At 34.0% G+C, this 23,352-nt stretch overlaps 3 protein-coding genes across 7 annotated transcripts; 2 read left to right on the top strand and 1 right to left on the bottom strand.

Moving 5' to 3' along the window:
• Positions 1-893: 893 nt before the first annotated feature.
• LOC137816568 (peptidyl-prolyl cis-trans isomerase FKBP62) lies at positions 894-7,582 on the top strand. 2 transcript variants are annotated; one of them, XR_011081825.1, is made up of 12 exons: positions 894-1,236; positions 1,320-1,649; positions 2,368-2,448; positions 2,557-2,637; positions 3,102-3,296; positions 3,834-3,917; positions 4,346-4,521; positions 4,747-4,869; positions 4,969-5,115; positions 6,187-6,434; positions 6,533-6,653; positions 7,335-7,582. XR_011081825.1 is itself a non-coding variant. In XM_068619760.1 (12 exons), exons 1-12 carry the CDS (start codon positions 1,068-1,070, stop codon positions 7,419-7,421), a joined length of 1,722 nt encoding a protein of 573 aa, XP_068475861.1. In that variant the 5' UTR covers positions 894-1,067; the 3' UTR covers positions 7,422-7,582. The 2 variants fall into 2 exon arrangements, 1 of the variants encoding a protein (XP_068475861.1); XM_068619760.1 differs by having other exon boundaries at positions 6,307-6,434.
• A 2,541-nt stretch (positions 7,583-10,123) lies between these two features.
• On the top strand, positions 10,124-18,570 carry LOC137816565 (WD repeat-containing protein PCN). 3 transcript variants are annotated; one of them, XM_068619758.1, is made up of 11 exons: positions 10,124-10,452; positions 10,570-10,704; positions 11,060-11,360; positions 11,455-11,518; positions 11,731-11,844; positions 11,988-12,150; positions 14,897-15,050; positions 15,264-15,844; positions 16,196-16,377; positions 17,239-17,520; positions 18,032-18,570. In XM_068619758.1, exons 1-11 carry the CDS (start codon positions 10,291-10,293, stop codon positions 18,339-18,341), a joined length of 2,448 nt encoding a protein of 815 aa, XP_068475859.1. In that variant the 5' UTR covers positions 10,124-10,290; the 3' UTR covers positions 18,342-18,570. The 3 variants fall into 3 exon arrangements, with proteins under 3 accessions (XP_068475859.1, XP_090154369.1, XP_090154373.1); XM_090298243.1 differs by having other exon boundaries at positions 10,167-10,452; positions 14,881-15,050; XM_090298247.1 differs by lacking the exons at positions 10,124-10,452; positions 10,570-10,704; positions 11,060-11,360; ... (1 more) ...; positions 11,731-11,844; positions 11,988-12,150 and adding an exon at positions 13,938-14,191 and having other exon boundaries at positions 14,881-15,050.
• Positions 18,571-19,766: 1,196 nt separating this feature from the next.
• On the bottom strand, positions 19,767-22,810 carry LOC137816566 (protein SOB FIVE-LIKE 5). Of its 2 annotated transcripts, XM_090298240.1 has the most exons (5): positions 22,735-22,810; positions 20,620-21,177; positions 20,441-20,524; positions 20,242-20,317; positions 19,767-20,145 (listed from the first exon to the last, which is right to left on the bottom strand). In XM_090298240.1, the coding sequence occupies exons 2-5, from the start codon at positions 20,986-20,988 to the stop codon at positions 20,120-20,122; spliced, it is 555 nt and encodes a 184-aa protein (XP_090154366.1). In that variant the 5' UTR covers positions 20,989-21,177; positions 22,735-22,810; the 3' UTR covers positions 19,767-20,119. The 2 variants fall into 2 exon arrangements, with proteins under 2 accessions (XP_090154366.1, XP_068475860.1); XM_068619759.2 differs by lacking the exon at positions 22,735-22,810 and having other exon boundaries at positions 20,620-21,459.
• Positions 22,811-23,352: the final 542 nt, after the last annotated feature.

Genomic DNA, 23,352 nt, shown 5'->3' with positions numbered 1-23,352 from the left:
ATATTCACCTTCAAACCAGTTACTCACCCACTCGCTAGTCAATTCACATTCCAAACACTTCAGCAGAAGCAAACATGGCAATAAGATTGTATAATGAAAACAAAATGGGATATTATTATGAAGTCCAACCACCTTTAAATATAAATGTGAAAATGATAAACTCTTATTTACAATATTTATTTTTAAAAAATTTAAATTGTTTAACGTTGTAGTATGTTTTTTTCAATTATTTTTTTTTAAAAAGAACATTTATTTGGGAACAGAATTTATTTTGTGTCAAAGTTTAATGTTATTAAAGTTCTCAAAACAGGCTTAAGTGGATGATAGACTTATAAAAGTCACAAAAACAAGTTAGACCAAATAAAGTAAGTATCATCTAAATAAAAACAAGTATTTTTAACTCAATCTATTTTAACCAATAAACTCATAAATTTATAAAATAATAATTATATTTACAAATAAAAAAGCATATTTTATTCAACACATATAAAAGTATTATACTTTATACATCACATCATTATATATAAAATTAAAATTAAGTTTATTAGTAGCTTAAATTTAAAATATATGTATATATATTATTTTTAATTTATTTCAAAACAAATTAAAATAACCCAAAAAAGGACCAAATCAAACAAAAATATTACAGGCTATTTTTAAAAAAGGTTGGATGATACAACATAAATTGATTAGACAATACACAAAAGAAATCTATTTGACACTTGTCAACATGATTTATATATTCTTTTATAATTTTTTAAATTTTATCTTTAAATTCAATAAAAAAATGACACCATTTTAATGTTAATTTTTTTCTACCAATTTATTAGGTATATTTTGCACCTAAAAAGCCTTGTGGAATTGATAAATAATCATAAGGTTTTTTGGTAAATATTTAAGAAATAATTTTGCAATTATTTAAAAACTATTTTGGTAGCCAAAGTTTTGCGTACGAGGATTACTGTGTTCTTAACAACTCACTCACTGAAGAACACAGTGGATTTTGTTGTTATAAATTGTAATAATAATCCAAAGAATGTTCCAGAAGATACCAGAAAGAGGGAAACATGGTGGTGCTATCGTCGGAGGATGAATTCGACGAGGAGCCCGGCGAGGTCATCGAATCGGCGCCGCCGCAGAAGGTGGGCGAAGAGAGGCAACTCAGAGGTCTCAAGAAGAAGCTTCTCAGACACGGACACGGTTGGGAAACCCCCAACTTCAACGACGTCGTAACAGGTTAGTCACCGCAACCAACCACCGTGCCTCTAATTTTTCACATTCTAGCCATATAAATTAGTTAGTTATCGTTATCAATGCAGTTCATCGTGTTGGAACATTGCTCGATGGAACGGCGTTGGGTTCTTCCAATAGGACGGATCAACCCTTGACGTTCGCTCTTGGCAATGGTGACGTTCCTGGGTTGGACTGTGGGATTACGAGTATGAAGAAGGGGGAGGTAGCATTGTTCACATTACCTGCAGATGGTGAAGGTGATGTTTGGCGTGATTCCAACTCGGTTCTGCAGTTTGAGGTGGAACTCCTTTCGTGGATCAGAGTGGTGGATGTGTGCAAAGATGGTGGAGTTCTCAAGAAAATCATGGAGAAGGGGAGTGGGAATGACCGCCCTGCTGATCTCGATGAAGTGCTTGGTAGTATTCTACCACTTCCTTTTGCCTGTTTATGCTTCTTTCTTTTTCCTTGCATCAATTTGAATATATCACCATGTAGAGAGTTGTATGTTAGTGTTCTTACAACTTAACCGGGACCGAATATCCCCTATTGAACTGAATGTTCCTGTCTTCCTCTTCAAGTCTAGCTGTCTTCCTCCTTACAAGGGGTGGGGTACCTGCAAGCTCAAGTTAGATGAGGTAGATTTAATTGGTAACCAATAATGTCTTCTTCTTTCTCTGATAGTTCTACCTTGAATCTGTCTAAGCTTGTCGGTGCTAATGTCTCGCGAGGTTGTCCATCTTTCGGATATTCTCCTTTTTTAAGTTTCGTTTGGCTTTTGTTTTGTTTACTCGACGAATATACTTGCATTTATCACTTTTGATTTGTTCGTTGTTGTTGCTTTTCGGCTAGTTAACTTTTCGACTGTTTACTCGTGTAAGGGATCCATTTTTCGGATTCTTACTTTGTTTATTATCTTATCGTAAGTGATCCATTTACGGATTCTTCCTTTAGCCGATAAGGTTGATTGGAGACTCGTAGAAATGTTAAAAATCTTTACAATAATAGGGCATTTTAGTTAAGTTCATTTAGTTGTACATTTTGATGTTTTTTATAACTGTATCGATCTTGGCATGCTTTATGAATGAAGATTTTGTCAGCTTATTAGTTTTGTGTTGGATATTTTTTCCACTGCAGTGAAGTATCGGGTGGCACTAGTTGATGGCTCTGTTGTTGAAGAGACACCTGAAGGGGGAGTTGAGTTTCACGTGAAGGATGGTATGTTGTTGAAGTTGCTCTCTCTCTCTTATTGACTTCATGTAATAGGGAGTATAGTTTCATTTTTCATCTCACAGTTTGTTCGACCAATTATGGTGCTGGTTGAAGGTCATCTTTTTCCGATTTTGCCGAAAGTGATCATGACTATGACGAGGGGAGAGAAGGCTGAATTAATTGTCCAACCTCAGTGTATGTTTTTTGTTCCTCTTATCTGCCTACAATATCCATATTTTTTTTGGCTTTTCTGGTAATGAAATGAATGGTTTATTGTATTTTCCTATGTTTCCTCATTTTGTTGAGAGTTGGAACACATGAAACTTTGGTCTCAAAATAGGAGTCTGATTGATGTAACAATCTCTGTAGTCCATTGAAATGTTTATGCTTCTCTCCTACTCAGTTTCTGTTTGCTAGCACTTTGGTTACTTTGCCACAATATTCCTTGATAATTAGACCTATCTAGGGAACTGCCAACGTCCAACATTTGGCATAATTATTTTCTATAAAGTGGGGTTCATTCCCGTTTAACCTTATTAATTTTTACTGTTTCTTTCAAGTTCTGCTTGGAATTACGCTTTTATTCATTAGCTTGAGGGGTCTTGCATTCCGATATCTCTGATGATTAATTTGGAATTTATTTTATATGGTTACTGCAGATGCCTTTGGGGAGACTGGAAGAGAAGCTGGAAGTAGGCTCTGTTCTATCCCTCCAAATTCAGTACTGCATGTTAATATTGAATTGGTGTCCTTCAAGTCTGTCATAAATGTTACTGGTGACTCCAAGGTGCTTAAAAAGATTTTGAAAGAAGGGGAGGGTGCTTTCACAGCCAACGAGGGTGCAAAAGTTACGGGTAAGAATTTAAGAAAACAACACAATCAAGCTCAGTAAACTCAACTCAACCACTAGGGTTGATGGGTTATTAATGTAGGTGATTTGAATCAGAACAGATCTAGAATTGTAAGGATAAGGATTATTGTCATATGATGTGAGAGGAAATTTCAAATCTTTGGTCATGGTCAGATTATAATCTATATTATTAGACTCTTGTGTGACTGTAATTTTTCTATTTCCTGCATCTCCTTCAATGTGAAAATTATTGACGATGTTACTGAATTTTAATTCTAGTTTTAAATTGAAATACAATAATTTACCAAAAATTGTGATGAAAGAATAATTCAGTTCATACTTCTTCTATACTAAAATAATGATTTGTGGTAATGGTTGGCTATTTTCGTGTTATTATTCCCAAATCTAGTGTCACTTGATGTTATTGGCGGCAGGAGTTAATGTTCTTTTTTATCTTGTTATTTGCCCATTCAATTTCAAATTTAAAGGAAAGGAAGAAGGCTCAGTTAAATAATTGCTTTTGATGAAATTCCTATTGCAGTCAGCTTCACAGCTATGCTAGAAGATGGCACTGTATTTGAGAAAAGGAGAACTGAACAACCCTTGGAGTTCATAACTGATGAGGGTGAGGTTTTTCTTATCCTATTTTAGCTACGCTCTTTTGTACGTTGTTTGTTATAATATATGAAAATATCTTATCATAACATGGAATACCTTAGATTATGCTCTAGGATTAGTTTCTTAATTTCCTCACCATTTCTTAAGATTGGCTAGCGTCTTTCGTTATGTATTTATGATTTATTCCCTAATTAGTTAATATAATGATTAGTATACACAAGGGTTAGTGATAAAATTTTTATGAAAATATCAAGCACATCAAGACAATGTAAGACAGTCTCAATTAGTAATTCTTTTATCTCTCTTCTGCCCTATATCTAAATCTCCATAATTTCAACACATACATTTTCCCCCTTGCTTGGGGATGAACTAAAGATTATTCAGTATTATGACATCTAGGAAGTGATGATGGTTTTTTTACTTTGTTGTCTGTAGAACAAGTGATTGCTGGTCTAGATCGAGCTGTGGCAACTATGAAGAAGGGGGAGAGGGCCATTATTTCCATACATCCTGAGTATGCATTTGGAAATGTTGAAGTGAGACAAGATCTTGCTATTGTTCCACCAGGCTCGAATGTAGTCTATGACGTTGAGATGATGAATTTTATCAAGGTAAAAGGAAATCCCCCTTGTAAATTTGAAAATTTAAAGATCTTTGTTTTTCCAATAACTAAGATGGCAACTTGTATCATTTAGCAAAAAAGTGGAGAAAATCAAAATAACTTGCAGTATGATTTGGTTTTTCTTGCTTTGTATAGGTTGTTCGTTAGATACATGTCTGTATGATTTTTTGTGCAGCATTCCTTTCAATACTTTTAACTTTTATTTGATTTAAAGGAGAAAGCACCATGGGAATTGAATAATAAGGAGAAAATTGAGGTGGCTGAGAGGAAGAAAGAAGAAGGAAATGTACTATTTAAAGGTGACAATTACCTGCGAGCAGAGAAGAAGTATGAACAGGTAAATCCTTGACTTGCATTGGTTTTGGGTTTTAAGTTTCATTAAGATTCCTTTAGTTTGTTACATCTGCCAACTCCATGATACCTTGTTCTCTCTCAGGCGGTTGATTTTCTTAGTGACGATGGATCCTTTGGGTTTGGTGAGCAAAAGCAAGCTGACGCACTGAGAGTGTCATGCTGGTTGAATGGTGCAGCTTGTAGCCTTAAACTTAATGACTTTCGCGGAGCAATCAAGCTATGTTCACAGGTAACAGTCAATCAAGTCATGCATAAGATTTCAACCAGCCAATTCTGTGAACAGTTGGTCTAATTGGAGAAAATAATGACTATGGGTGGAATAAGTGATAACAAATTGGGATGTAAAGGAAATAAAAATAGTTCTCATCAGGTTCATGATCTGCTTTTTTTGAATTATATGTTGAGTTTCTTGAAGTATCTGGCTGGTATGCAGTACTTACACAAAATCTCTCATTGCAAAAAACTGGGAATTAATCGATATTAGAGAAACAGAAATGGAATTTTTCTGTAATCAGGCTAGTTTTTTTGGGGGGTAGCTTCTGCTTAAGTTCCATTCTTCCTGCTGAATTCTCGCTCTCACCTCCTCTCTCTTTGCTTTTAACACTTTAACAGGCTTCCCATTTATCTCACTCTTTCCACTACTATTAGATGTCTTGACAGTTATTAGAAAAGCCCTGTTTGCATCCTCCTTTTCCTTGTCTCTTGCTCACTTGGGTCAATAATGCACTATATTAGTGTGCTCATCCTCACTCTAGTATTATCAGGGCATCTGTATGACTGTATCTACCAATTATATTCTTGCTAAATTGTTTCATTGTTGACGGTGAATAAATGGCTTGTATACTAGTGGAGGGGGTCTTTAACACTTGTGCTGAGGTTTGTGATTGTTCGCTACATATTTTAACAAATATTTGTTGTTGTCTGCTAAAGTCACTTGCTTACGTGTTTCAATTAAGAGAAGATTCACACTATATCTTCTCAATTTCTAGATGTAACACAGTATGGGCTTAGAAAATTATATTACCATATAGAAATACTGACAAACTTATAGAACAGCCAGAAAACTAAGCTAACATACTCCGGTGTCATCAAGCTTCTCGCCATGTGAAAGTTGGGAGAGGGTCATTTTACACCATCTTTGCATATATGCAAAGATGTTATTTCCATATTTGTACCTGTGACCAATCGGTCACAAAGGTACAAGAACTTTACCATTGTTTCAAGGCTTGCCCTCTAAACTTATAAAAGTTAAGTGGAAAATTTTACACATATATTGGAAGCTTATTGTATGCTTATGCAGGCTACAGAGCGCTCACAAGGAAAGGAATGGGTTGTATCATCTCATCATTCTTCAACTTCTAAGATGTAGGCTTGGGTTATAAGAGTAGCTATCACATTGAATTGCTTACTCTTTTCTCAGGTGCTTGATGTTGAATTTTGCAACGTGAAGGCTTTGTACAGACGAGCACAAGCATATATAGAAACTGGAGACTTCCTATTAGCAGATGTAGACATCAAGAAAGCTCTTGTGGTGGACCCTCAAAACTGGTACTTAGAACTTAAAAGGGTTGATTCTCCAAAAGAGAAATCACTGCTAGATTAAAATGCATGTTCTCATTACAGAAACATGTTTTTTCATTTTTCAGGGAGGTAAAGGTAATTCAAAAGAAATTGAAACAACTTCAAGCTGACAAAGACAAAAAAGATGCTAAGCTGTTCAAAAACATATTTGCGCGTAAAACAAAGGACTCGTCTATGGCTATAAAGGTGAATATTGTTTTAGACATAATGCCTCATTTCTGCTTGTGTATTTCAATTGAGGAATTATCTTGCCTTAAGTCCCGCACACCTATTCTTTTTGGAGAAAATAGAGTACAAGTAGGGTCGAATGAATTAATAGACATTCTTTAGAAAATAGAAAAAAAGCTAAAAAAAATGTGAGAGAAAAATAGGCTAATTTAAACTTGAATTTGTGAGGACCTATGGTGGCAAGAATATAACAGGTTCGACATGTGTTCACTCTTTTTGTATTTTATTAAAATTAAAATGGGATTTTGAGACAGATGAAGAACCCATTTGTATGTGTATGGACCAGTGGATTTTTCATCAATGGCCGAAGCTTAACTAGGAAAGGATCTATTTTAGCTCTCCCTTGGCTCACATTTTCTATTGTGGACATTTCTTTGTATCTAATGATTGCTTGGGAATCTATGAAGCTATCATCGGTGCTACTGAAACATGGATTTTCCTAGTCTGCCTTGATGATGCAATGGATAAAGAAAGATTTCAACAATAATTTATATGTTGTCACTTTAGGAATTGTTTATCATTTCTTCCCTTTTTCATTTTGTAGTTCTTAATCTCTGTGGGTTGTTGTTATAAACACCCAATGTTCTTGCTTCCACATAAATTGTATTTGTAAATAAAACTCTTACTCTTCTGAAACAGAGACTGAAGGTTGAGAAAGACGAGAGGGAAAATGAAGATGATGCAAGAATGGAAGAGGATATGGTTGCTGATAGCGTAGTGATTTAACAGTTAGTTTATTGTTGTCAAACTGTATAGATTATAGTGTAAGCTTCCATTAGCAAAAATGTACTGTAGAAGATGGAATTTGCAAATTTAATTCCAATGATAATCTACATGTTCCAATAAAATTACATTAATTTATACCATCAACTTTTAACCTTGCCCTATTTCAGATGAACATTATACCAATTCTCATCCAAATCTTGTTTATTTGTTGAAGGATTTATTCTTAAATGTCATCAGTTGGCTGACTAAAGAAGGGTCATTACTGATAGAGGTTGGTGCTAACATACCTCTGACAATAACACTGAGGGAATAAATAAGCTGAATCTAATTTGATTACAGAATTATTTAAATTAAAGATAAGAGAAAATGAAGGAAAAATATAAATTAGAAGTAGATTTTATTTTATTTCATTCAATCTACAAGAAAATTATTCAAATATGAAAAGAAAAGTAAAATTAGACTGTATTGGCAGCTCCTTCAAGTTTGTGTTGGTGAATATGTATTAATTAACATGTCTAATTTGCTTCCATGAAATTTAAAGTTGGATACTAATATAACCCTCACATTATAGGAAATTTTAAGATTTCAAAATATCTAAAATGTTTGGAATTTAATTACTTTCAAATATTTTTTCTTAGTTTTGTAGTATTTAAAAAACTCTTAAAAAGATAAGCTGAACCAAACACTTACCGTAAAAGGCTTTTAAAAATTGAACAACTCTTTTATAGAACAAAATTAGAAATACGGTATTTTGAAAGAAAAAAAACTATATTTACAAAGACCTAAAATATATTTAAGCATAAAATAATTAGTTTTATTTAAAAACAAAATTGTTAAGTCTAAATTTGAAGAGAAATTAATTATATTTTTATTTAAAACAAGTTAAATAATTTCCTTTTTTTTTAAATTATCAAGTCAAGATTTGAAGAGAAGCCATTTTATAAAACTGTTAAGTCTATATTTGAAGAGAAATGAATTATATTTTTACTTGAAATAAGTTAAATAATTTTAGTTTTTCTAAAAAGGTATAAAATCATGATTTGAAGAGAAGCCATTTTTCTCTCTTAAAATAAGTTAATTAGAAGTAAATTAATCAAAGTATACTACTACTAGGCAAGTAGATTTTTATCAAATTAATATAATTTAATAATAAAATTTTAAAAAATTAACAAATTTAATAATAAGTCTAAACAAGTTGGTACCAATTAGTTCATAAATCACATAAATTATAAATTGGCCGAACTTTATTATTTTTTAAGAAGTTAAAGTCGTAATAGTTTGATATGACTTACTTATTTTAATAATTTTAATTATTTCAATTATTAACCTATCAAAATTACACTAATTTAAATAAAAAAACTCAAAATAGTTCCATTTTTAAAAGCCTTGGAAAATTCAGTACATATGATTAACTTTAATGTATTGTCAAAATTTTTAAGAGAATAAGTCCAAACACATTGTATATTCCATAGGAACAAAAAATTATGGTAAAAGAAATAATATTAAAATAATAAACTATTTAATTAATTTTGAAGAGTAAATTATTATAATTGTGAAAGTTCACAGCATTAACATATTAATAATTTAATTAATATTTATTAAGAATTTTTTTTTTCTGTGTACATAATTCTCTAATGTTTTAAAATTTCTCTTCAAACGTCTAACTCCGCAAGGAGGCAAGTAGAAAATAATAAAGATTTTTTTCTTCAAATATCAAACATGGATACTATCAGAACAATTCGATATTATATTCAATATATTGAATAAAATTAGTGTCAAAATTACTATTTATATATTATGTAATATATTAGTTGTTATAAATATCATATATATATATATAAAATGAGATGAGATTATATAATCTTATTGTTATTTAACTCAATTTCTTCAGGAAGAGAAGATAAAACAAACTTGCATGATGATAAGAAAACAAATATGATTATAATACTAAAACAAATAATGGGTTATAATATAATTACTTCAAACAAATTATTAATAAATTATCATATTCATTAACCATATTTTTTATGTACAATTATTATAAAAAAAAGTAATTTACACTTTAAACTATAAGAAACAACTTTTTTTTATTAGGTTAATCTATCTGAATATAGTCTCTTGATTCCACAACATTTAGAGACAGCTTCTTACTGCACCTCCATTAGTTATTTTGCCACACCTATAAGTTTTTGCATTTTAAAAATATCATTTTTTAATATTTTGGATTATATAATGGGAATATTTTTTTTTAGATTAGTATTTAGCTTTTGAATTATGTAATTCAAAAGTTTTTCTTGATTAACTTTCGAATTATATAATTTAGAAGTATTTTTTTCAAATGCGTGATTAGTTTCTGTATTACATAGTCTGAAAGTCTTTTCTGAATATAAGATTAACTTTTCGATTATATATTTCGAAATTCACAAACTTATCTCAAATATGAAAAAGACTTTCCAATTATGTAGAAAATGACATAAAAAGAATAAAAAATATTTTCCCATTTAGTACGAGGATGATAGATGATGGTGCAGGAAAAAACAGATTTAAAAAAGACTCCAATATAGAAAAGGATTGCTATTTTCTGAATTGGAGGGGTGCAAGAAGAATTTACCAAAGATGAAACAAAATAAAAGAGTTTAGAGAAGCTTAATGGGCCTGAGATACCAAACCCGAAACATATACGGAACCATCGAATCCAATCCAAGTCCGCGCTTAAACCTCAAAAACAAAACCTAACTAATAACTGGCCGCCTTGGGGTTCTCTTCTACCCTAAACCTCTTTCAATTTCTCACTCTCTTTCTCTTCCTCCTCTCTCACTAACCACTCTCCAAATTGCGCGTTGCGCACCGTTTCCACGGGTCTGGCTCCATGGTCGAAACCTACAGGGTAAGGTCCGTCGATTGGAGACCATCGCCGGTGGTGGCGCTAGCCACCACCATCGACGGCGCGCGAGTTGCTGCCGCTCGCCAGGATGGCTCCCTCGAAATCTGGCTTGTTTCTCCCGGCGCCATCGGTTGGCACTGTCAGCTGGTAACTAATTAACTAACTAACTAATGCTTAACTTACGTCGATGATCCTTTTTTCTCTCGATTCTGTTGTCTTTGAGTGTTTGAGCGAGTTCTGATGCATTGAGTGTGGCGATTGCAGACTATTCACGGAAACCCTAACGGAAGAGTGACGTCGCTTATTTGGTGCCCTGGAGGAGTCGACGGAAGCCGTTTGTTTTCGTCCAACGTGGATGGCACGGTTTCTAGGTGGGATCTTTTCCATTTGAAGCAGGAGGTATAGCTTATGATGAAGTTATTTTATTGGCAATAATGTGATTGAAGCAGTAATGCGAACTTATTTTACATTTTTTTTTGTCTTGCTTTAGGATGGGGACTAATACTAACTGAAACACCAATTTATATCTAAGAGGGTTGGGTTAGGTGTGGTTCTTGGTTTTAGGTGTGGTTCTTGGTTGTTTGTTTGGTGAATATGTCTTTGGTTGCTTTTATTGGTAATGCTTAGGGTGTTGATTAGAGTGTTAGGAATGACTGATTTATCTTAGTTTTTTTTTTTTGTGGAAGTTGAAGTATTTATTTTATTGCTTGAGTTTATTGTGTGGGTTGACTAATTGCACAAGTGGTGCTTGCAGACGGTGCTGAAATCTGAAGTCTCAATCTGGCAAATGGCGATGAAGTTTCCTATAGATGATAAGGTGAATGATGAAAATAAGGCTGAACGGGTGGGGAAAGAAAATGGGAACGGTTTCCATGATTTTGTTGAACGTGAGAGCAGTGATAGTGATGATGATTCTCATTCGCCTGGTCCACTTGAGCATTCTTATAAGGAGCTCCCACGTGTGGCGATTGGTTTTAATGATGGAAGATTGAGAATCTATGAAATCACTGACACTGATGAATTTATTCTTGTAAAATCTTTGCCCCCCGTTTCAGGTTAGATTTTCCTCGAGTTATTTGTCGTGTAGCAGGTTTCCCATTTGTTATGTGTTATGCCGATCAAGAGGATGTTTTGTGTTGCGGTTTACAGGACGAGTTTTAAGTGTGACTTGGAGCGAAGATGCTAACTACATTTATTCGGGAAGCAGTGATGGGTACGTATTGAAGCTGTGATTGATAAAAAGATCATTGTGTGTGCTGCTAAAGTTGCTTAAAGCTGCGCACCATTTTTTTTTTCTTTATAGAAGCCAAATTGTGTGCTTCATTATGCAAAGAAAATCAGTAGATCTTTCCAGCAACATAGTCTACACATTATAGTGTTGTCCGTGAGTATCCTTATTTATTTTTCTTGTCTGTCCCTTAACAGTTTGATACGTTGCTGGAATGCTACATTGGGCAATGAAGTCTACAGGATTACAGCTGGACTTGGAGGGTTGGGCAGTGGACAGGAACTTTGCATATGGTCATTACTGTCGTTAAGGTTATAGTGAATGCATGTTTTCTCTTTGAATTTGACTAATATGCATACATCTGAAATCCATGTGCACCATATTTTTATAATTTTGATGGTACAGTTCTTCCAATTTGCAAACTCTTGTAGCTAATTAAGTAGTTATTTTCTAGGAATGGTACACTTGTCAGTGCGGACAGCAGTGGTAGTGTTCAGTTTTGGGACAGCCGACATGGAACTCTCTTGCAAGCACATTCTTTACATAAGGGACATGTATTTGCTCTGGCAGCAGCTCCTAGTCATAATAGGGTGTTTTCTGCTGGTTCTGATGGTCAGGTACTGTGTTTTATTATTTGTCAATTCTTATGAAACCGTAGCAATTCGTCTTTGAAATTGAAATTTGCTGCTTATGTTTGTATTTTGTAGTTGCTTGGATATTTATATTTGACCTCACGCATTATTTTCTTCACACATTTATAAGGTGTTATTTTTCATTGTTTTCTTGTCATTGTTGTCAAATTCAAGTAGTGGCACAAAAAATTTTGCTCTGCACATTTATCTTTTCAATTAATATGTTATGTTGCCACATGGAAGTGTATATGATGTTTTTGTTGTTGGCAATGTCTACATATACACATGACATATTGCAAATAATGGTAGAGTTAAATGGTTTAAATTTTATAATAAAAAAAGGATATATATCAGAAGTTAATATTGAAGATTTTTAAAGGATATGTTTGAAATGGACCACTATAGAAGTAGCTCTATTTTTGTTTGATATGTTTGAAATGGACCACTATAGAAGTAGTTCTATTTTTGTGTGTAGTATGCTTGGAATGTGAAGTTATGACCATCTTTCCTTGGATTGAAGATGATAGATATGACTTTTTGGGTTAATGTATAGCTGTATATTTTTGTCAATGCAAGTTAAAAAACATTGATGTTTACAAAACACTACACAAATATTTGTAGTTTGAACATTTGGTTTTTGATCTGGTCGTTAAAAGCCTTTGGTGTAATTTTGTCATGTGTGCATTGGATTTATTCTTGGAGATTTAGTGAAACAGTTTAAAATAGTGTTATTGAAACCAGTTATGGTGACACCATGGTGGAAATCAGTTGCAGATTTACAACTTGACTCCACTACATCGTGGTGGTGATGTTGGTTTCTCATGCCAGTCCATGATAATCGTTTTTTTGCATCACAGTACTGAATGGAGATGGCAAAGAAGGCAGAGAGAACCATAATATGTGTAGCAACAACCGAAAACAAAATGCTCTATTCTCTTCTTTTGGGTTATCAAGCTAAATATTCATTTTGTTAAAAGAAGTTGAGCCATACCCGACCCAATTCAAACATTATAATTTAAGCTAATACCCTACCCACATTACAACAACCTCTCCTTCCTTCTTGTTCAGTCCAGCTTTGCTTGCCACTCACTCTTGCTAGACGCACCTCCCTCTCTTGTTGCCTCTTTGTCGTTGACAATCTCGTTGCTGTTGCCATTGACGGTCACGTTGACACCTTTGTCACTGCTGCTGCTACTATTCTGACTGCCAATGTTAGCTGTGCTGATTGCAAGTGTTTTTCTTTTCTCAAAATATTTTTGTTCACTAGTAACTTTGACCCTAATTTTTATCTTATTTTTCACTTCCACTAGTTATTTTCCAAAAGGTATATCTCTTTTCTAGGAAGAAAAATGGCCAATGAGTAGGACACTTAAAGAACATCTCACAAAAATGAATCGTGTTTGAAACATTTGAAACATTGACATCTGATAGACGAAACAAACTTAAATACTATGGTATGTAATTAGTGTGGGAAAGTTACGAAAGGAGGAATCATTCGAGCTAAAGTACTTTTGATGGCAAAGAACGTCATAGTTGCTGCTTGCACTAAGATTCCAAAAAATGTGAGACAAGAGCTTTGGAAATTATTTAAAGAAAAATCAGAATGAACTTGATTAGTGTAATGAGTGGTTAGTTGGACAAATAGATGATGATAATGATAATGAAGAGGGGGAATGAGTTGGTTTTTGATGATGATTCCACTCTTAATTGGGCAACTATTTATGATGCTTCAGGTGCTGGAGAACCAATAATTTAATCAAGGATACAAGCAATCAATAAAAGAAAGCAACCATTAGCTGGTGGTATTTTTAATGGATCTTCCCATGCTTCTTAAAAAGGTCCATGTGCAACTTCAACCTCAACAAGGAGGGGCAAACAAATGATTCTAATTGGAGTTGGCAGTAAATTGCATGATAGCTATGATGCATAGTTTACTTGACTTTGACAAGAGGTTCTCTGAAGGGGAAGAGGAGGGATATGCCTCATTGGATAATATTGAAGACAATGATGTTGGGATTGAAGAAGAGTAATATAATTAGAAATTTAAGACATTTATTTTAAGTTTTGAACTTTTTGTGGTGTTTGGTTTGATTCCACTGTTATTTGAATTACTAGACATTATTTTTTAGTTATGATTGTCTCTTTCATAATTTTTGCTTTACAACTATATTTTTGTATTTTTTTAGATTATCTATGTATTTGTTGTGTTTCTTTTGATCACAATGCTTCTGCCATAAACTGTTATGGTTTCCTTAATAATTTCATAAAGGACTTTTATGGTTTCCGTTATCAGGATAACACTAGTTTAAAAGGAAGATTAAATAAGCATGTTAAAATAGCTTACAGGTTTAACTTAGTTTTGTATTTCTTTTTTTATTCAAAAGCAAGTGATAGTGTTCTCCTTTACCTTCCAGGCAAATTATTGTATATTTCTGCCATTTAATTGTAAAATATAAAGCTGTTTGCTTATATTTTTTACATATGCTGCTTCTTCCAATGAATGTGTAGTTTAATGTCCAGTCTTGATCATATTTTAGGGTATGCGATTTATTGAATTCTGAAATTTGTATATTCTCCAGAATTACGTGTAGTATCAGCATATGGTTCTATTGTTATTTATTCATTAAGTTACTGTCTGTTGTCCCATTTTCAAATTAGTAGTGTTAAGCTGTACTTAGTCTGTTACTGGTGTGAAGTATAATAATGTTGGTTTAGTTTATTTCATTTGAAGGTTATTCTTTACAAGCTTTCCGGTAGTCAGGCAGCATCAGCTGATGATATCAACTATTCTTCAATGACAAAGAGATGGATTTATATTCACCATGTAAGGTCTCATACACACGACATCAGGGCCCTTTCTGTCGCTGTACCCATAAGTTTTGAAGGTCTATATTTTTTTGTTATTTATTCTTCAAGTATTTATTAGCTTGTTTGGATGAGCTTGTTATTTTTTGTTTGTTTTAAATATAATAATTAAAATAGTTTTTCTTCTATTTTCTTAACCTAAAAAAGAAGTGTTTTTTTTTTGCCGTTGAAAAGTTTATCCAAATAGGCAGTATCTTTAGTTTTGATTTATATATTCTTCATGTTTTGTGCAGCTGATATTAACCCAGAAAAGAGGATTAAAAGAATTCGAGGAGGAAGGAAGCCCACAGATTTTAGTTACCATAAGTGGGCTCATTTGGGGGTTCCTATGCTTATCTCAGCAGGAGATGACACAAAACTTTTTGCATACCCAGTTAAAGAATTCACCATGTTTCCTCCTCATGACATCTGTCCTGCACCCCAGAGGACACCCACTCAACTAGTGCTCAACTCTATTTTCAATCAATCCAAAATCCTTTTAGTCCAATCATCAAAGCACATAGATGTTCATTTGCTACCGCATAAAAATGTTTCCAGCCCTGGTGGACTTACCAAGACCGAAATAGTTGCTCGAGTCAAGAGTAAGGCATCACGGAAGATAATTTGCAGCTCTATTTCTAATTCAGGGGCACTAATTGCGTACTCTGATCATAAAAGGCCTAGTCTTTTGGAATTGAAAAGGTGTGAAGTTGGAAAAATCACATGGGACGTTGATAGAAGGGAGCTTCCTCAGAGATTACCATTTGCCCACTCTATGGTTTTTTCTCATGACTCTTCCAAGTTGATAGTAGCAGGTTGCGACAGAAGGATATATGTAAGTCAGTGACATGCTTCATATCTGTTATAGTTAATTTGTGTTTTATGTAAAGTAGGTTGCTTAACAAGGGAACTTGTCTCTGCGTGTAAGAATTTGTGGACTTATCCAAAATATGGTTATCATCACCATATTTTGTGATTATTATGCTCTGCATTATTTGCATGTTTTTTCTAGTTGTTGTTTGCTATAAGCTTTTCCTCATCTACATTGGTTTGTATAATTAACTTGTAAGTTTATCTATTGATTGATTTGCTTGTCAGTGATTTCCAAATTGTTTGTTAAAATATTATTATCTTATGCCATAAAAATTTATTTGTTTCGTTGACTCACTGGTTTTACATGCTTTAGGTTGTGGATATTGGGAAAGGTGAATTAGTACATACTTTTACACCCCGTCGTGAGCCTCAAGATGAGGAATTGCCTCCAACTGAGCCACCGATAACAAGATTGTTTTCTAGTTCTGATGGGCAATGGTTGGCAGCTGTGAACTGTTTTGGGGATATATATGTATTTAACTTGGAGATACAAAGGTGAGCTTTCTAATTTGCTTAACCTTTCCTTTTTAATTCTGGAGACCTATTACTGTAACTGCTGCTTCTCTTCAGATAGCTGGTTGTCTTATTGTTATTGATAAGAAAATTGAAAATAAAATAAACTTTTGGGGAGACACAAATAGTTCTTTGAAAATATTCATGAAGTTTTGATTAGATGTTTGTTGCTTTTGCCATGGTAGTTCTGTACATGGTAGTAGAATCGAGATACAAGTAGTGTATCGGAGAGCTGATATTATGAATCGTAAATCGTTTTGCATCGTGAATCGTAAGATTCATAAACATTAAAAAATTTAATATATACTTAAATATATAAGATATGTATACATGCAAGATACAATAAATTATATAAATGTATATATATATATATATATATACCACACAATTTCACCAAAAAAACCTCTATGGTGCATACATGTTATTAAACAAATTATGTCTATCTTTTTTTATTTACTCATTTTTTAAAATCCACACTGATTCACACAATACGGAATCGTTTCGTTTCGGGATTCAACGATTCTTTGTGCGAATCGCATGATACAACTAAGATTGAGGGACGAAAAAGATTCTTCACACGATTCGTATCGTGGGAGGGTGAAACCGTATTGTTTCGTACGATATGTATCGTGAATCGTAAGATACTAACTACTATGGTTCTGTAGTATAAAGTCTTCTGATTAGGTGCAAAATTAATTTAACTTGTAAAATAGCAAAGGTTCCCATGCTATTCTTCCCCCTTTTTTGCTTGGTATGCCCTTTTTACAATCTGGCATTGAATGCATGAATTATTTGATACTGATATTTTGCTGTATTTTATATAATAACTTGCTTGTGTTACAGCCAGCACTGGTTCATTTCAAGATTAGATGGCGCCTCTGTTACAGCTGGTGGATTTCCGCCCCAAAATGACAATGTTCTGATTGTTACAACTTCCTCAAATCAAGTCTATGCACTTGACGTAGAGGCGAAGCAGTTAGGAGAATGGTCAAAACGACATACTTTTGCTCTTCCTAGAAGATACCAGGAATTTCCTGGTGAAGTTATTGGGCTTTCATTCCCTCCAGTAGAAGCTTCATCTTCTCCAACGGCAATATCATCTTCAGTTGTTGTTTACAGCTCCAGGTATGCCTTTTTCTTTTCCTTTTTAATACGAAGTTGACAAATTCCATTTGTGAAATTATCAAATTAAATGTGAAAAGTGCATCTTTTATGAAAGAAGTTTTATATATGTAATAATGACCCTATTAATTTGTTACTTGTGACCCCTTAATTTATCTTTTAGGTATTCTTTAAATTTGTGAAGCTTCATATATATATATATATATATATCCTGTATGAAGTATTACATGCTTTTTAGTTAGTCCGTGATATACATAGTTTTTTAGAATTTCGAAAGAAACATTTGCTCATACGTTAGTTTCTGTTTTTCTTGGTATCTTCCACAAGCAGACAGTAATGTCTGTTGGTTTCAGACACATGATAAATGGAAAGTAAACCCTTAAGTCAGTTGGTTCCAGAGTTGTGATATTATTAACCTTTCCTGATTCAAAATAGGAACTACAAAATATTTTTGTTTTTCTATTTATTTATTTTTGAACCATTTTCTCATGTTTGAATATCATTCCATGTTCAGGGCAATGTGCTTGATTGACTTTGGGTTGCCTGTGGAGCAAGATGAAGGTGATAACACTCAAGATTCGAGGGCTGGGAATTTCCAATATTTTAGTGTTACGAAGGGAACTAAACATAGTAAGAGGAAGTTTGAAGTTTTACCAATAGAGAAGCCTGTTAGGAGGAACTTTCAAGTTCTACCATTAGAGAATCCTGTTTTATTTTTAGCTCATACTTCAAAAAATTCCTTATTTATAGTAGACAAACCCTGGTTGCAAGTGGTCAAGAGTTTAGAAGCCCCACCAGTCCACAGACATATATATGGGACATGAGCTTTAAGCAACTTAGAATTGTTCTCAGCTTTGAGGGGATATATGATGGGGATAAAAGTCCCTTGTTTTTCTTTTTTGTCTCATCATGGTTGGGATCTAGAATCGTGTATTGTGTTATCATAATCAATTTTGTTCCATTAGTAATAGCTTCAATTTACATTTTTTTATTTACGCAGTCTGTACTTTTACTCTTATTCAATTCCCAAATTAATTTTGGCTTCTTTATCCATTAGTATCTTGACACTTCTAATACTACATGATTAATATGTAATTAAAATTTTATATAAACAGTTTGCTGTATAAACAAGGGCATCATTATGCAGTAGTAATAGCTATTGTTTGGTCCAAATATGATATAATATCATAACAAGCTTTTTGCGTTTTACTTGAACTTATTTCCTTTTAATTTGACAGTTCTTATTCTTCTTTTTCTCTGAAGTATTTTAAAAATTGGAAAAATATTATATTACAAATGCCTAGTATATTGACCGGATCGAGTAAATTAATACATGGTAAAATGAAACTTTCTGTAAACTGAAGATGAGGCGTTGATTGGAAGGGGAGAGCTCGTATCTAAGCACAGCTTTCACAGGAATAGTTGCAGCAACCGCGCATTATGATTTATTTCACTCGTATTTCACATCTAATAACGATACATGTAAATAAAATTAGAAGAATATCATTAAGGCTTTTAAAGTTTTTCTCGTCATTAAGAAACTTGTGTAAGAATTGTGTTTGGAAGAATCTGGAACAAACTTAAATTTTTATATTTAGTGTTTTCTAATTCTGTCTACAACTTGGAAAGCTACTTGAGTCTTCCATGGTAGGCACTGAAGGAGTTCTAACTCTGTAATTTCCAATTACAAACATGAATTGAATAGTACACAATAAAGTAAGAATGACAGGTGAAATAATGTGTTTGTCCGTTTCCAAATATCCGAGTTATTTCGTAATAGATCCATGCAGTTGGTTGGAGTCTGAGGATATAAAAACTACGAATAAAAGATTTTGTTGGATATCCTACCAAAACAAATGTTCAATAATTGTACCGAGTGTTATGAATGGATGAGATTTGAAGTGGGATAGTTTTCACAAGGTGGTGGGGCTGCTCCGAAAATGAAGCTTGGCTTTTGGTTTCATTTGGATACATTGTCCATTTTGGGTGTGAAGCTAAGTTACCTTGCCACATTTACCCACCCAAAGTGGTTGTGAGCTAGGCTGGCAGTGGCTGAACTTAATAAAGTGGGTCACTACTCATTACTAGGCCTTTGGATTTGATATATGCTTCATGGTGCTGAGGTGAGTGGTGAAGTGACTTTTCCTTTTTCTCTGCCCTCTCTCGCTAGCTGTGTTGAGTGGTGAATTAGTTAATTCAGTTTTGTGTTTATTATTACTGGAGAAAAAGGAAGAATAGTGAATACCATATGAGGAAGAGTTTGTGAATAGTATCAAAAGAAGACGACCTGGGAGGTCCCAGAGATGCCTGCCACTAATGACAACAAAAGAAAATGGAGGACAGAAACCTTATTCAGTTTCCTATATTCTCTTAGGTTGCTCCCAATAGCATAGGCAGTAGCATACGAGCAGATTAAAAAAAAAGGTAAAATTACAACATAAGAGCTTTTCTTTTTCAATATTTTCGAGGAAAAAAAAAAAGAAGAAAAACGAGTTCCTTTTGCTAGACATTCAGTAGCTTCTCTCCTTTGACATCCATTCTTCTGGTCTCTCTTTCCACAGCAATGCAGCAACAACAGTGACATGGGCTACAGCAAACCAACTCATTTCCCTTCTTCATCAAAACTACCTGATCACAAGATTTAACAAAACGCTTCTTAGCATATTTTCCTACCAGTCTTTTCTCAGTAACAAAACAAAGTGTTCAGGGCAAATGGATCTTCACCTTGTTCCTCTGAGGCAAGTTTTCCAGCTAGAGACCTCTCCAAGAAACTAAAGTGCTTCTGGAATTTTGTCTTTTTCTGCATAGATCAACAAATTTAGCTCAACGCAGTGAAAACTGTGCATGCAAAGGGCTAATAGTTTTACTTATAACATAATGAAAAAATTTGATAAAACAATTAGCACTAGAACTTGAGCTGTACCTTTATTCTTGTTGCAGATACACATTGAGAAAAATCCAATGCACTCTCCTCCACTGCTCCATTCCCCGGGAAACTTTCTTGCTTCTGCTCAACAACAAAAGAACCAACCCATTAGCAATTTTTTTTGGCTGCTAAGGAGAAACTATAGGCGCATACATATTTTTGTGAGTGAAATTAACCTTGTGACTCTCCACGGGACAGTTGAAGAAAGGAGAGCTGGCAGTGTCATCGAGAGGTGAAGACTGGTGACTTCTGCCATATTCTTTTACCTTCTTCTTTTGGTATTCTTTGGGTGTAGAAGAAAGGCAAGGATACCAATTCTGACAATAGTATTCATTATCATAATGTGGAGGTCCAGAAGAAGCATCAGAGACCATGGATAAATCTTCCTCAGACTCCTCCATTCTTGCCTCCTTTCCTTCATACTCCACCACCCCACCTCTCCTATGGAAGTAATTTTCAGAAAGAGAGGATTGGTCCAAATAATGGGTCCAACCGGATTCACTACCACTACTGTACTGTGAAGCAGAAGAAATATGATAATCCATTCAACCCTTCTTTCTTCTAGTATAACTAGGCACCAAGGTTGGTGTTGTTTTTATAGATGTTCAATATGTCTGATATGAAATATGATCAAGTGAAAGACCAAAGATCATATAGTGGTAGAGGACCTAGAGGTAGCTACTTTGCTCTATTTCCTTGTGTCTCTTACCCCTTGTGCTTCTTATGTAGTTCTTCTTCTCAGCATGAGTAAAAAAAGGAGTAAAAGGAGAATTGATAAAAAAAAAAATCATTAAACTAAGAGGGAGAAAGAGAGAGGAATTGCACAAGAATTCTAAACTGGTTCTGTCCTTTTGCACAATCCTTTCGCCTTCTTATTTTATCTTTATGCGAATGAATCAATATTGCCAGTTGGCCTTGTGAACGTGTGTGTACGAGAGTGTCTGCTAGTGAAAGAGTGAGAGAATGTGATAAGGCGAGAGATTATGATTTATGGCACCATTGCTTTGCATTACCATGCTCCCATCAAAACATAGTGCTGTCCTTTCAGGACAAAGTTAATCTTAATTTGGCCAAGTCACAACTAATGATGCTTTAATGATTAGATTTTTGTTTCTATTAATGGTCACTAGCCTTGCAATTTGACTCCACAATAAATGCACTCTGCTCCCTCTCCTAAGGCTTTTCTTATCTTCTTCCACACCCTCAAATATTGTGTGTGCTTTGCAACAACCAACAAACTATGGTTTCTCACTTCATTTATTTTTCATTTTTTTCCACATTTTGCTCATTCTATATGCCACGAATCAATATTTAACTCTCAAGTGAAGTTCCCCAGTTTTGAATTGTCATGTGAGGGAGGGTTGCTTTGGTTTCTTTCCCCTTTTTCCAGCTGAAACTGGGATGCTCAGAAAGTACCTAGAACATGACATGCCTTACTAAAAAGTTTGAGGGTTTACAACTTCACTAGTTTTTTATGTGTATGATTGACATAGTGGAACTATCTCAAGTGATTGTTTAGTTTAGTTTGGTTATTCATTTTGACATAAATTACTATCTTGAGTAGTTGCTTCTTCTCTCGTACTACAAGTTCTATAAATGTAAGTCTCCTCATAGAGCTAGACAGACCCACGTTTCATTGAAAGAAACCACTAATGAGCACCTGATTTGAATGTGTCACTAATGACAACCCTCTGTGCTTACAATAAAATATGGCAGGTTACTTGAATTCTGTGTTCTCTTAATGCTTATTTTCTCTCTTTAGTCACAAGACCTTTTACCTTCCCATGTCTTCTAGGACTACTTCTATTCTACCTTCTCACAACTCCACTCACTTTTGACCCCAGAACATTTTAGTCACATTCTGATATTTAAATCCACATTCATGAAACAGATGAAACTTTGTTCCACATGATTCATCATTTGTGTAATGAAACATGTAGTTCAGTCAGGGAGACACCTTCAATTACTAGCTAAATGTTGAGTTGTTATGTAAACACACCCTTAATCTAAACACACCCTTAATTAATCTAAACATACCCTTAATCTAAACATACATTGAGTTGTTATGATTTGAACTGGAAAATGTTACCCATGTGGTATCACATAGTTTCCCCAATAAAGATAATTGAAAGTTACGTAAGAGTGAAATTTAATGCAGAAAGTGAACCACTCAAGGCTTGAGAGGACAGTGTACAAAAGATAACCATGAGGGTGCAAGGGAGTTGAGAGAGTACAATTCAGATTCAGAAATGGCACGCAGGTACAATTTGCTCCTAGTGACAAAAACTCACCTCGTCCAAATGGTAGAAAATCCATCTAGTACTTAGGACAAGCCTATGCCCCACAGAGTGGAGAAAATATTGTCACATTTGGGTAACATTAGCCTTGAAATCTGATATGTATGTAGCTCATTGCATGTACTATGCAAGGGTTGAAACCATTCAAACCATTCAACAGTAAAAAAACAAAGAAACAAACAATTGTTTAGAATCAATCAATCAATAAATAAACCTTGCTTTTCCTAGATTGGTTTCATGCCCATTTACTATATAGAATTAATGAATTAAAGAAAATTAGTGAGTGACCCTACCACATTTCAATAAGCCATTGAACCTCTCTGTATCTTTTTATTTTTTGTTGTGTGGATTGACAATGAAATGTGACTTTATGTAAATATCATAGGGCCACTACATGATTCTGGTCTGACTCCAATTGGTCCCTCCCTTTTAATACAATGTGTCCCTTTGCAGGTTTCTAATGCATTCTTCTCTGTTAAGCACTGGGCTTATTCATCTCAATCTCAATCTCAATCTCAATCATGTGTCTTCCTCTACAACCTTCCTCTCTAACCCATCTTAAATAAACAAACAAAAACACTGTTATTATGTGAATGCAATCATCATGGAATT

Source organism: Phaseolus vulgaris, chromosome 1 (genome assembly GCF_051622355.1).
Source record: "Phaseolus vulgaris cultivar YP4 chromosome 1, ASM5162235v1, whole genome shotgun sequence".
NCBI lineage: Eukaryota > Viridiplantae > Streptophyta > Magnoliopsida > Fabales > Fabaceae > Phaseolus > Phaseolus vulgaris.
The sequence above is the reverse complement of the archived record's forward strand: the minus strand, read 5'-3'. Positions and strand labels throughout refer to the sequence as shown.

What these genes read in the sequence shown, in the direction of transcription:
- LOC137816566 (XM_090298240.1), bottom strand. Translation starts at nt 20,988, where the DNA reads ATGGATTATCATATTTCTTCTGCTTCACAGTACAGTAGTGGTAGTGAA. An exon ending in GTCCCGTGGAGAGTCACAAG is followed by an intron (nt 20,525 to 20,619) that starts GTTAATTTCACT and finishes GTTGTTGAGCAG; the next exon opens with AAGCAAGAAAGTTTCCCGGG. An exon ending in ACTTGCCTCAGAGGAACAAG is followed by an intron (nt 20,146 to 20,241) that starts GTGAAGATCCAT and finishes TCTTGTGATCAG; the next exon opens with GTAGTTTTGATGAAGAAGGG.
- LOC137816565 (XM_068619758.1), top strand. Translation starts at nt 10,291, where the DNA reads ATGGTCGAAACCTACAGGGTAAGGTCCGTCGATTGGAGACCATCGCCG. An exon ending in TGGTCATTACTGTCGTTAAG is followed by an intron (nt 11,845 to 11,987) that starts GTTATAGTGAAT and finishes GTTATTTTCTAG; the next exon opens with GAATGGTACACTTGTCAGTG. An exon ending in TGTACCCATAAGTTTTGAAG is followed by an intron (nt 15,051 to 15,263) that starts GTCTATATTTTT and finishes TGTTTTGTGCAG; the next exon opens with CTGATATTAACCCAGAAAAG.
- LOC137816568 (XM_068619760.1), top strand. Translation starts at nt 1,068, where the DNA reads ATGGTGGTGCTATCGTCGGAGGATGAATTCGACGAGGAGCCCGGCGAG. An exon ending in ATTAATTGTCCAACCTCAGT is followed by an intron (nt 2,638 to 3,101) that starts GTATGTTTTTTG and finishes TGGTTACTGCAG; the next exon opens with ATGCCTTTGGGGAGACTGGA. An exon ending in ACTCGTCTATGGCTATAAAG is followed by an intron (nt 6,654 to 7,334) that starts GTGAATATTGTT and finishes CTTCTGAAACAG; the next exon opens with AGACTGAAGGTTGAGAAAGA.